Source organism: Callospermophilus lateralis, unplaced genomic scaffold, assembly GCF_048772815.1.
Source record: "Callospermophilus lateralis isolate mCalLat2 unplaced genomic scaffold, mCalLat2.hap1 Scaffold_314, whole genome shotgun sequence".
Taxonomy (NCBI): domain Eukaryota; kingdom Metazoa; phylum Chordata; class Mammalia; order Rodentia; family Sciuridae; genus Callospermophilus; species Callospermophilus lateralis.
Window position 1 is genome coordinate 645,549 of NW_027513751.1, and position 14,075 is coordinate 659,623.

The following is a 14,075-nucleotide window of genomic DNA, read 5'->3' on the forward strand; positions in this document are numbered from 1 at the left end:
ACTGTAACCGATTCAACTGTGTGATATAATTAGTCAAAGCCTAGAAAAGAAGCAAAAGGTTGGAAGACTCTCGATTTTAATTCAGAAGATTTCAGGAGAATTCATGAGATGAAACATGTATTTGTAGTATAAACTTACATTAATAGTATCATCTTTGTGATTAAGAGCTACAAGTAAATCTTTCTGGAACTTCTCAAATGATTTGATTTGTTCACTGAGCTCAGCGTGTGATGCACTCCAGTCTTTGACTTCCTGCTGCAACTAAAAAGTCAAAACACATGAATTCCTATGGGTAAGGGAGGGGTTTCTGCACTGGATACATCAGGACTACAAGACTTAGACAAATAAATAGAGAACCATACTCCTCCGTGGCCTGCCTCAATCGAGGGGTTGAGACCTTGGTTAAGGAAGAGGGCAGAGTGGCCCCAACTCTCACAGCTGCAGTAAGAACATCAGAGCTCTCAGGAAGTTGACCCTGTTTATTGCATTCCCCAGAAAATTGCTGCCAATTCAAATAATTTACCTCCAGCAGGAATGGCTGGGCACATATGACTCTCTCCTAAATTTAGACTCCTTATCATGTAATCTGCCCTTGGCCGGTGAATCAGTAACTACTCAAAAGGGGATCATAAAATACTTAATTTTCTGGTTTAAAAAGTTTCTTTGAGGCTATGCAAGTTAATAACTGATTGACATTTTAAGAAAATACACATGCACAAGATAAAAATCAGGATGAATAAAGTTTACTAAATTTGAACAACCATTTTAATTGACTTTGCACTGAAAAAATACACATTTTGTATACCTTTCACTGGACAGACTATCAGGAGGTACATCTTCAGGTTTTCTGTCCATTTCCTTTTCTTTCAATGTCTGTTCCTCAATTTCCCTTTGGTTTTCAGTTTCATTCTGTTTAAGTTTGTGCAACAGCAGAGAGGACAAGACAGAAAGAAAACCTGTCGTCTTAAAAACAGCATATCATTCTTCTGTACTGGTATGATGTGAACCAGAAAGTGCTTGAAATAATATTTTTTAACTACAATTTATCAAGAGATCCGCAGTATCAAGAAAAGGATAAAACATTCAAGTGTAGAGATGAAAATGTTTTAATGGCTTCAAACTAATATACTCTATATAGTGTGGAAATAAGGGTTGTCAATAAAGGTTGCTCCTTGGTAGAACAACAGTTTCTCCTACAGCAATACCAGATTCAAATTATCTTAAACAGAAAGCAAGACATTTTGACTCCACCTACCTTACATCTAAGTGATCACCAATATGTTAAGCTCAGTAACTATAAAAATACGTCACCTACCAACAATAAAGACAAACAAATCCTACTGCATTGTTGATCTACTGTTCCTAAATGCACCAAAGTCAATACTACCTGTGTTTGCGTACTGCTGCTGCGCAGCTCACAACACAGCTTCTCTCTTCCAGCTAAAGACAGCTTCTTTAGTGCTTCCAACTCCTCTAAAATCACCCTTTCTCTTTCTGAAACCAGGTTTTCGTTATTTAATGAGGATCTCTAAATAAAAAAAGAGGTCATGGAAGAATATTGATTGCGATAGAGGTAAAAAGCAGAAACATCAAGCAGATTTCTTTTAACCCCTTGGGACCAAGAGACCTTGGTTCTACCTTATGATTCATATTTCATTATTAGGGATTAAAAGGCACATATGAAGTTCAATGCAAAATTTGCAACTTTAGAAAAAAAGTTATTTAAACTTAAATGTTCAGGAATTTGTATAGTTTGAGTAATATTTTCTCTGTCAATTTTTGCATTGAAATTTTAGAAGAATAAATTCACAAAATGCAATGAAGAAAAGCAAAACTGATTTTTCAAATGATATATTTTATTCTCAAATATCAATTTCCCTATTATTTTATATTTAAAAATTACACGTTTTAGTTTTCAAAATTAAATTCAATAAATTTGTTTTCATAAGAACTTTCATGTAAATATTTCTTGCTTTTCTGCAATAATTTTGTGAGTATATTTTATATAGCAGTTGATAAGAATATAGCTCCCAAATACCATGAGATATTTAAATTTAGAAAAGAATGTAATATAAATTTGAATTTCTCTAATCAACAAGAGATGTGTCCTTGGAGAGAGTTCTAGAAACAGATTACTTCAGAAGATTTCCATTCATGATTAAAAAGATGGATTAAAGATAGATAAAGATAAACCTTGGAGATGGTAATTGGTAGACTCACAGAAATATAAATGAACATTGAAAAAGTGAATGACAGCAACTGTATACTCAAGTACCTCAGTATAATATTTTCCAAAACTCTCAAAGTGCTTTAGCTATGTATGGTCAATAGAATTTTTAAATTTATATTGTAGTCACATTTCCAGTGCCTGAAAGGCAGTTAAATAAAATGAAAATGCACATTATATCAGTTGAGTTAGGTGTGCCTAACAAGGTCTAAAGTTGATCCCAGGAACTTCCTGATGTTAAGTATTTGTAATTTATTTGTATCTAGGAAAAATAATTTTGACTTAAAAAAAAAGCCACATAAAAAATACCATTATTTCAATTGAGGAGAAAAGAGACTCTAAAGTTCCATACCTGGGCTAACTGTCTATTAAGTCTCTTAATCTCTTCTTGTAGCTGCTCCATGTGTCTCATGTGTGCCTGCCTCAACAGTTCTGTGGCCTGTTGATGTTCTTCATACTGTCGTACAAGTTCTTGCCTCATATCTTCTAACTGTTCTTCGTTTGACATCATTTGTCTGGAAGCATCCATGCTTGATGTCAACATCTTACCATGAATCTTTGATAGGAAAAAACACAAGCAAAAAACTCAATCATAACATATTTTGTGGCAATTAGTCAGCATTGATACTTTAACTGAATATGAAAACAATTCTATTAACAACATAAAGCATCTGAGTTTTAGTTTTATTATTAAACAAAAGCATAAATCACTTTTTTAAAAAATTACTTTTTAGTTGTAGATGAACATAATACCTTTTTTCATTTATTTTATGTGGTGCTGAGGATCGAACCTAGTGCCTCACCCATGCAAGGCAAGCACTCTACCACTGAGCCACAACCCCAGCCCATAAATCACTTTTTTTAAAAAAGTATTTTTCTTATTTATAATTCCAAAACAACATGAAGTTAATTTATTACCATCATATATGTTATTTTCCAAAAGGAAACAGCTACTTACAAGATAGTTTAGCTAAAATCTAATTCTAACAGAGAAAAACAAAATACTCAAGATTCTTTATCCACCCCCTCCAACCCCCACCCCATCCACTTTTTTTTCCGCCCATACTAGAGATTGATCCCAGGGCCTCACACATGCTGGGCAAGTGCTCTACCACCAAGCTACATCTCCAGCCCCTTCTCTTAATGAAGTTATAACTCCTTTATATCTCTTGATATTTTATAATGGGGAAATAATATAAACAACAACAACAAATATACACACACACACGCAAAATTTATAGGGCCAGGGTTGTGCTTCAGTAGTAGAGCGCTTGCCTAGCATGCATGAGGCACTGGGTTCAATCCTGGGAACCACATAAAAATAAACAAATAAAATAAAGGTATTATGTCCATATACAACTAGAAAAATATTTTTAAAAATTAAGTTCACAAAATATAAGGAATTTTGTCTATTTAATTTTTATTCATTGGTCATCACCGTATTATAGAAAACTGCTTATTCAAAGAAAAAGTATAATAAATTTTATTTGGAAATAAATGCTTTACATTTATGAGTTTCTCACACTCATGACAAGTCAATAGGTTCTATGAATACTTCAATCCCTTAAGATACTAATTAAAATCATTCTGCCATGAACAGCTACAGCTAAATTAGTTTTCATAAATATTTCACAAGTTTTGCATTACATAAAAAGCTGACAGTTTTATTTGAATACTCCTCTGAACAAGATACATCTATCGTGAACACATAAAATAAATTTGAAATTCAGATAATTTTAAAAGAAGTAGAATTTATTGTTTTCTAATAAAGGCTGCAATTCGTTGGGGTAACAGATCCTCAACTAACAAGAAAAAAGAATTAGTATATAGATAATAAGATACTTTGAATTGTCTTCTTGAATTCGTAGCAATTTCCTTTTATGTTCTTACATTTTAATTGAGCAAATCATTTGGCCACAGGTATTACCTAGTTATAATATAATTAATCTTCAATTAGTTTAAATAAAATTAACACAGGTATAATTTACAATGAGAACTTAACATGTATTATGTCCATAAGACAACCAAGAATACTATGACCTGACTTATTTTATACTTCACACCAATATTGTTTCACTTAATCAAACACCTTATAATTAATAAAATAAATTAAAGTCAAGACTGGACTTCATACTTTCATTCTCTATTAATCAGCATTATTGCTACTGTTTTAAACTGAAGATATTATTATAAGTTTTTCTTTTTTATATTCAAAGAAGCATACTTACAGATTCGCTAACTATAAATGTTTTGTCTTTGGAGAACATTTCTTCTGAAATAGTTAGTTGGTGGACCTCTGATTCTATTATATCATCAAGATGATCACTGTTTGGTAATAGAACTTCTCCATCTTCTCCTAACTCTTTACTAAGTGGCTTAAATTCTTCTTTAAATTTCATGTCCAATGCATCAGAGGTCTGAAGATCAATTTGATCCTGAGATAATTTCATTTCATTAAAATAATGTTTTTCATTTTGCTGACAGAAAGTAAGTGCTTGTTTTGATGACATAGTATTTTCTTTTCCCTTTGATAGTCTAGATAGTTCAGTTTGTTGAGCAAATGCAACGCTCATTGACACAATGACCTAAAGAAATCAATCAAACAAACAAAAAAGGATTAGATTTATAAATACCAGCTGGATTTAAAAAGTGGGTAATTACTCAAAATTATATGAATTAGAAAAAAGCCTGGCCTCATAGTTTTAAAAACAAAAATAAATCCTCTGATAAAGTGATACAGAGATAGGCTATTTTTCAATAAATTTAACATCAAAGTGTTTTACTGCCTGCCTTTTAAAATAAAACAAGCAAAACTTTTCTAACTATAACATCAATAAATGCTCAGTACAAAAATAAAAAAAAAATAAAAGTCTTTATATTTCTTCCTTCCAAGAAAATTCACTTGGCCATGAGTGATAATGTTCTGTGACAATCCTCCATCAGTATCTATAGTTATTATCTAACATTACAATAATTTATCAGGGTAATACAACTACTTTTTCTCTTCATAACTTTTGCCTCATTTTTAGAATTCCAAACTCCTTCACAAGGTAACTATTTACAATGTAACACATATATAAAAACTTGTGGCATTCTGAAAAATTGTAATTACTATTCTATATCAAGAAAAAATGTTCTTTTCAATGAAAAGCATCGCAAAACATTCTATGAAGCAGCAATTATAGTTGATGCTGTTACACAACTGTTTGATGAACTATATATGAAACTTACAAATAAAAACAAAGTACATACCATCAATAAAATCCATGCTTTTTTGACAGTTCAAAGATCAAGAAAATCTATAAACCAAGAAAACCTTGCAGATAAACTATAAACTTACCTTAGCTATTTCTTCTTCTAATCTTTCTTGGTATTGTTTTTCCAAAAATTTAACCATATTTGTTTCTTGTTTCATTCCACATTCCTTAGAAAACTAAATTGAAGGGTAAAATATGACAATTTACACTGATTTTATACCATTAATTTTAAGGATGTAGTCAATATTCCAAAAATATCACTATTTTTGGACACTTTCAAATAAAAATAAATTTCAGTTATCTTTTAACTAAAAACATTTAATCTAATAATTCTACGAAATAATTACACTTACTATAAACTTAAAGATGCAAAGAGAGAAATATATTTACATATCTGTAATTATTAGCATAAATTCTAGGGTGGGTTAAGGATACTTAAATATAATTAATAAGACTTATGTATAAATGTATATTTATTTTAAGTAAAATGTTAACAAGTGGCTATGTTTGATAATGAAATCATGAGTAAATTTTCTTCTTGGTATTTATTAAAAGAACACAATTTTCCACATACAAATTATTTTTATCAATTAAAAAAATAAATCTTCTTTTAGAAATGTAGATATACTGTCAACAAGAAAGTATTTGTTTATTTACCAATTATTTGAATTTCATCCAACAGACAATTAATAAGGGATGAGTGTGGCTCATATCTCTTCTTAATATCCAGAATGAGAATGGGCAATAGTCAGTGATTTTAATTTTTACTAGAATTTAGAATTATTTAGTGAAGATGAAGATGCAGTTGGGGGTTTGAAAAAAGTTTTGAATAATACAATGTTGAGGACAGGCAGAGAGTGGTTCAGTGGCAAGCACGGTAAAAAAAGCGTTTTTCTATCATTACTTCTGTTGGAAGATGGCCTGATCCATTACTCCAGCGCTAGCACCTTGGATTTTAGGGAATTCTATACACCATTCTGAAGATACCCTCTGCATCCATAAGGGGAAGAAAAGACTATGTTGGCCATTGTACTGAAGCTGATTTGTTACACAGTTCATAAAGAAATGTTACAAAGAAAAAATTTAAACTCTAACAGGGGAGAAAAATTCTCAAATTTAACTTTATCTGTGTTTTTCCTATGCTATGAAAAATATTTCTATAGACATTCTGGATCTTTTACATAAGGTATTATCCTCATGATTTATGCTTAATCTTAGCCAAATATTTACTACATAATTACAAAACTGAAGGCGTAAAATTGATAGTAAGAAAAAGTATCAGTGTACATAACTGTTTAAAAATGAAGATTAAAAATAACATACCTCTATTGCATGATCAATATTCTTTTTTAGACAACTTCCAGGATGTACTACTGATTTCTGTACATCAGATTCTTTAATTACCACTGAATAAACAGAGAAGCTAAATATAAATAAAAAAGTATAAAAAAAATTAGTGTTGTGTGTTTTATCAAAAGTTTTTACCATGCATAACGTGTACTGAGGCAGTGGGGAGACAAAAATGATAGTTCCCCAGGGTTACAAGTATTGTAACTTAAAACATTTTTGACTAAGTTTTCCATTTAAAAGTAACAATGAATATTATGTCATTTAATGAATTTCAGTATAAATGTATGATAAAAAGTTTATTATGTAAAAAAACATTTTTAATAAGTTTTTTAAAAGTAACATCTTAGATATGCTTATATAGAAACAGTGTACATAATATAACATACTATATACACTGATACTACACCCTACTTATATACCTAAGATATATAATACATATTATTCATATTACATGGATATCTAAATTACACAGACACAAAACATATAATAATATAGAATAGATTATATTGGATTAAATATATTAAAAGAGCCAGGTACAGTGGTGTGTGCTTGCAACTACAGAAATTTGGGAGGTTGAGGCAGGAGGATCAAAAATTCAGGATGAGCCTTAGCAATTTATGAGACTCTCTTTCAAAAAAAAGGGGGTTGGAAATGCAGGAAGATGGCTGAATAAAGTATTTGCGTCCCTGACAGATCTGTGGAGTGAACCAAGAAAAGCAAAAAGGTCACTTTATTCAACAAGATGGGTGAATGGTCCAGAACTAGGAAGGACTTAACTGGAATTTAATACTGGATACTCAAAACAGATCATGGACTCAAGAGATCTTGTATAATAAAATAAGGGGGAAAGATCCCCAGCTCCAGAGCTGTAAAATAGCTGGAAGTACAAACCAGAATAATCCCTATGTGAATGTAGTAAAGCAATAAAGGAACCCCTATTCCTAGGAAAATAGAGGTGTTTTGCGGTATGGAGGGCTTAAGAGCTCAGAGATACTGCTCAGAAAACAACAAACAAACAACAACAACAACAACAAAAAAAAAAAAACCCAGTAAGCTGTGCTGCACAGCATCTGTGTACAGGAGGGAAGCCACCAGCTTTCTTGGCGGCATGCATGGAGGAAAGCAGAAAGAACCCTTGTGAAGCAGTGGCTGGGGGGCCTGCAGCTAGGTGAGTCAATTATTGGCAGATCGAAGTCTGGCCCCAAAAATGTGCAAGGCAAACCCATGCTGTGTGATAGAAAGTGTTCCAAAGTGACCAGGAGAAAATCAAGCATGGAGGGACATTTACACAGGAGAATACTGATCAAGGAAACCCACCTGGCTTTCCCCTCCCCATCCAATCAGCTGCTTGCAGTACTGGCTGGAAGAGAAGTGCCTGACTGTGAATTTGAAAGGACAGGCAAAGGAAGAGATCAAGTTTGGAGACCAAATGACGACCAGGGTTCATGGGGTCTGCAGGCAAAGTAGTGGGCTAAGAACAGATTCCTACATCACATGTGTAGAACCTAAAGGAGATTCCCGAGGTATGGTCTTCCAATGTGGACAGACAATTGCTGATCCTTGGAGGTGTGATGACTTAAAATCTTCAGACCAATAGGCACGCAGTGAAGAGATTGGAACGTAGCTAAGCCTACACCTTGGCTCTAGTAGTTCCGCTTCCAGGACTAACACTCTCACCCTAGCAACCCTAACTACCCTGAGGGTAGAGCTAGCATCAAATTCCAGACAACATACCTAACTGCTCAGAAGAGAAGCTGAGAAACTTGAACTGCAATGGAAAAAAGTGTTCAATTTTTCATCCAGATTCCTTTTTTTTCTTCTCTCACATGTCTACCATTTTTTAAACCAAGTATTTTTCATGGATCATTTTATTGAGGACTGGGATATCTGAATAGTACATTATTACAGTTTTGTTGTTTACTATTTTCTTTGAAAAAAAAAAAAAAAAATATATATATATATATATATATATATATATATATATATATATATATATTCCCCTCTCATTTATCTGTTTCCTTGTATTCTCTTTCTCACTTTTCTCTTGCTAACACCCAACCTCTATTAAGTCCTCCCTTCATTCTTCCTATAATTTTTTAACTTCTATCTTTTCTGATCCTTCCTCATAAACATCACACCCTACATGACTTTTGTTCTCTCTTTGTCCACCAATGGAAACTGTAAACTTTTTTGCAAACTTACTGTTTATATTGTAGACAATAATTGAACACATCATTTCAGTTTAATGGAACAAAACTGTGGATGCCTTAATAGGAGCTATTTGGTTTAAGGCTGTATATTGTTTGTATTGGGTGCAGTTATTATTTGTGTCTTCTTTAAAGGCGAGGTACTAGAAATCTTCAGGGACACTATGAATCTACAGGGTAGACACTGTACTGCTTGAAATCCACACTGCTAGAAGGACAGACATAAGAACAACATGAGAAAACAATGGAACAAAGTGGCCCAAACAAACCAAGATGATCCAATAATTAAACCCATAGACAACACAGTAAAAGAAATGTAGAAAAGGAATTTAGAAAGTACATATTAGACTGACCTGGTACATAAAGAATGATATAGGGAATAAAATCAGAGATAAATTTGAGGAGGTGAAATATCATTGCAGAGGCAGAGATTCTCAGAAAATGACAACAACAACAACAACAACCCCAGAAATCCTCAAAATAAAACAATCAATAAACCAATTAAAAATTCAATGGAAATTATTATCAATAGACTAGACCATTTGGAAGATAGAACCTCAGGCAATGAAGACAAAATATATAATTTTGAAAATAAAGTTGACTACACAGGGAAGATTGTAAGAAACCATGAACAGAACTTCCAAGAATGATGAAATAACAAGAAAAGACCAAATTAAGATTTATCAGAATAGGTGAAGGCATAGAGATATAAACCAAAGGAATGCCCAGTTTTTCAATGAAATAATATGAAAAAATTTCCAAAATCTGAAGAATGAAATGGAAAATCAAATACAAGAGGACCTCAAATGTACAAGATCACAACAGACTCACATCAAGACACATCATAAAAAAAGGTCAAATATAGAAAATAAGGATTGAATTTTAAAGGCTATGAGAGAAAAAATATCAGATTATATATAGAGGGAAACTAATTAGGATCTCACGTGATTTTTCAACCCAGACCCTCAAAGCCAGGAGGTCCTGGAATAATATATACCTAGTTCTGAAGAAGATGGATGCCAACCAAGAATTTTATATCTAACAAAATAAAACTTCAGATTTAAAGATGAAATAAAAACCTTCCATAATAAAGAAAAGTTAAAAGAATTCATAACTAGAAAATCTGTGCTATAAAACATTATCAACAAAATATTCCATGAAGATGGAAAAAAAAGTCAAAATCAACAAAGGGAGGAGCCATACAAAAGGAATAATCAATCAAAGGAGAAATTAATTCAAAGTAAAAAGTAGATATAACCTAAAATGACTGGGAACACAAATCATATCTCAAAAATAATGTTAATGGTCTAAACTAATAAACCCAAAAGACATAGATTGGCAGATTGGATTAAAAAAACAAAACCCAAAAATCTATTGTCTCCAAGAGACTCACCTCATAAGCAAAGACATCCACAGAGTGAAAATGAAAGGACGGGAAAAAACATATCATTCACATGGACTGAGTAAACAAACAGGGGTTTCTATCCCCATGTCAGATAAAGTGTACTTCAAGCCAAAAGTTAATCAGAAGGGACAAAGAAGACATTTCATACTGCTTAAGGGAATTATACATCAACAAGACATAATACGTTAAATATTTATGCCCCAAACAATGGAGCATCTACATATATCAAACATAATTCAATTTCAAGAATTAAATAGACCATAATACAATAATACTGAGTGACTTTAACAAACCTTTCGCACTACTGGATAGATCATCAAACAAAAACTAAACAAAAAAACTATAGAACTTAATAATATAGTCAATAATTTATACTTAACAGACATATAAAGAGTATTATATCCATCAACGAATACATGTTCTTCTCAGCAGCACACAGACTCTTCTCTAAAATATGCCACAAAGCAACAATTATGAAATAACAAAAGAGATTATACCCTGCATTCTATCAGATCATAATGGAATGAAATTAGAAATCATTGATACAATAAAAAATAAAAACTCCAACACCTAGAAACTAAATAATATGCTATTGACTAACCAATGGATATGAAAAGAAGTCAGGGATGAAATTTTTAAAATACTTACCAGAGATAAATGAGAACTGATACAACTTGTCAAAATCTCTGGGACACTATTAAGCTAAATTCATTAAAAGAATGGAAAGTCAATGAGTAAATGACCTAACATAAGATCTCAAAGCCCTAGAAACATAAAAACAAATCAACACCAAAAGCAGTAGAAGACAGAATAATTAAAATCAGAGCTGAAATAAATGAAATTGAAATAATCGGAACAATTAAAAAATTAACAAAACAAAAAGTTGTGTCTTTGAAAAAATAAATAAAATTGATAAACTCAATCGTGCTAATGAAGACAGAAAACTCAAATCACTAAAATTCATAATCACAAAAAATATTACAACAGATACTGTTGAAATACAGTAGAGAATCAGAAGCTATTTTGAAAATTTATACTCCAATAAAAATGAAAAATTTAAAGACATCAACAAATTTCTAGAGACAAATGAGCTACCCAAATGGAATTAGGAGGACATACACAATTTAAACAGATCAATTTCAAGCAATAAAATAGAAGAAGTCATCAAAAGCCAACCATTTAAGTAACGCCCAGGATGAAACAGATTCTTACCCAGTACTACAAGACCTTTGATGAATTAATACCAATAAGCCTCAAACTATTTCATGAAACAGAAAAGGAGGGAACTCTTCCAAACTCATTCTATGAAGCTAGTATCACCTGATATCAAAATCAGACAAAGACACATCAAGGAAAGATAACTTCAGACCAATATCCCTAATGAACATAGATGCAAAACTTCTGTATACAATTCTGGCAACTCACATATAAAAACATTAAAAATATAGTTGTTATGGTTTGGTTGTGAAGTATCCCCCAAAAGTTCACATAAGACAATGCAAGAAGATTCAGAAGAGAAATGACTAACCTAATCAGTGAATTAATCCCCGATAGGAATTAAATGAAGTGGCAGGGTATGGCTGGAGGAGATGGGAATTTGGGGGATGGCTATGGAGTACACATTTTTTTATCTGGAGAGTGGAGTCTCTATATGGGGTATATATTTTGTATCTGGAGAGTGAAGTCACTGTCTGTTTCCTGATCACTATGTGAACTCCTTTCCTCTGTCACACTCTTCTTCCAGATGTTCTGCCTTACCTCAAAGCCCAAGGGATGGAGCTGGCCTTCTATGGACTAAGACGTCTAAACACCATGAGTCCTCAAATAACACCATGAGTCCTTTTCCTCTCTTAAAATTGTTCTGGTCAGATCTTTTAGTAACAGAAATAAAAAAGCTGACTAAAACAATAGTGCATCATATTCAAGTGGGATTCAAGGTTGGTTCAACATACAGAAATAAATAAATGTAATTCATCACATCAATAGACTTCAAGAAGAATCATATGATCATTTCAATTGGAGCACAAAAAGCATTTGACAAAATAAAGCACCCTTTAATGTTTAAAACACTAGAAAAACTAGGGATAGTAGAAACAAATCTCAACACTGAAAAAGCTATACATGCTAAACCCAAGACCAAAATCATTCTAAATGGAGAAAAACTGAAGGCATTCCATCTATGAACTGTAGTAAGACAAGAATACCCTTTTTTTACCACTTTTATTCGTTATAATCCTGGAAACTAGCCAGAGCAAGTAGACAGAAGAAAGAAATTAAAGGGATACGAATAGAAAAAGAACTCAAATTATTACTATTTGCCGACAATATGATTCTATATTTAGAAGACCTAAAAAATCCACCAGAAAACTTCTAGAATTAATGAATGAAATTCAGCAAAGTAGCAGGATATAAAATTAACAACCATACATCAAATGCATTCCTATATATCAGTGATAAATCCACTGAAAAAGAAATTAAGAAAACTACCCCATTCACAACAGCGTCAAAAAATAAAATAGAATATTTGGAATCAATCTAACAAAAGAGGTGAAAGACCTCTACAGTGAAAACTACAGAAAACTAAAGAAAAAAATTGAAGACCTTAGAAGATGGAAATATCTCCCATGTTCTTGGATAGGCAAAATTAACATTGTCAAAATGGCCATACTACCAAAAGCATTATATAGATTTAATGCAATTCCTATTAAAATTCCAATGACATTCTTTGTAAAACTAGAAAAAGCAATCATGAAATTCATTTGGAAAAAAGAGACCCAGAATAGGCAAAGCAATCCTTAGGAAGAAAAGTGAAGCAAGAGGTATCATAATACCAGAAATTAAATTATACTACAGAGCCATAACAGCAACAACAAAAAACAATGGGAAGACACTGGCACCAAAACAGACACATAGACCAATGATACAGAATAGAAGACATAGAGACAAACCCATATAAATACAGTTATCTCATACTAGACAAAGGTGACAAAAATACTCACTGGAGAAAAGATAGCCTATTCAACAAATGGTGCTGGGAAAACGGAAAATCCACATGAAGCAAAATGAAATTAAACCTCTATCTCTAATCTTGCACAAAACTCAATTCAAAGTGGACCAAGGATTTAGGCACTAGAACAGAGACCATGCATTTAACAGAAGAAAAAGTAGGTCCAAAATCTACCATCTCAGCTTAGGAACTGACCTCCTTAACAAGATTTCTAGAGCACAAGAACTATAAGCAAGAATCAATAAAGATTCAAACTAAAATGGTTCTTCACATCAAACAATCAATAACATGAAGAGTGCCTACCGAATGGGAGAAAACGTTTACCACATATACACCTCAAAGCATTAATCCCCAGGATATATAAAAAACTCAAGAAACTTAACACCAGGGGCTGGGGTTGTGGCTCAGTGGTAGAGTGCTTGATGGCATGTGTGAGGGACATAGGGTTTGATTCTCAGCACCACATATAAATAAATTTAAAAAATAAAGATTCATCAACAACTAAAAAAAAATTAAAAAACAATAAAAACACCAGAAAAACAAACCAATCAATAAATGGGCTAAGGAACTGAACAGACACTTCACAGAAGACATACAATCGATCAACAAATATGTGAAAATA

The 14,075-nt window shown here is 32.3% G+C and overlaps 1 protein-coding gene across 1 annotated transcript in view; it reads right to left on the reverse strand.

Moving 5' to 3' along the window:
• Window positions 1-11: 11 nt before the first annotated feature.
• The window catches only part of LOC143387780 (A-kinase anchor protein 9-like), a 54,309-nt gene continuing 40,245 nt past the window's right edge, over window positions 12-14,075 (reverse strand). The window contains 8 exon segments of the mRNA XM_077108268.1: window positions 12-40; window positions 139-261; window positions 806-909; window positions 1,388-1,528; window positions 2,580-2,783; window positions 4,456-4,812; window positions 5,568-5,660; window positions 6,808-6,907. Of these exon segments, the coding sequence (XP_076964383.1) occupies window positions 168-261; window positions 806-909; window positions 1,388-1,528; window positions 2,580-2,783; window positions 4,456-4,812; window positions 5,568-5,660; window positions 6,808-6,907 (1,093 nt within the window). The 3' untranslated portion in view covers window positions 12-40; window positions 139-167.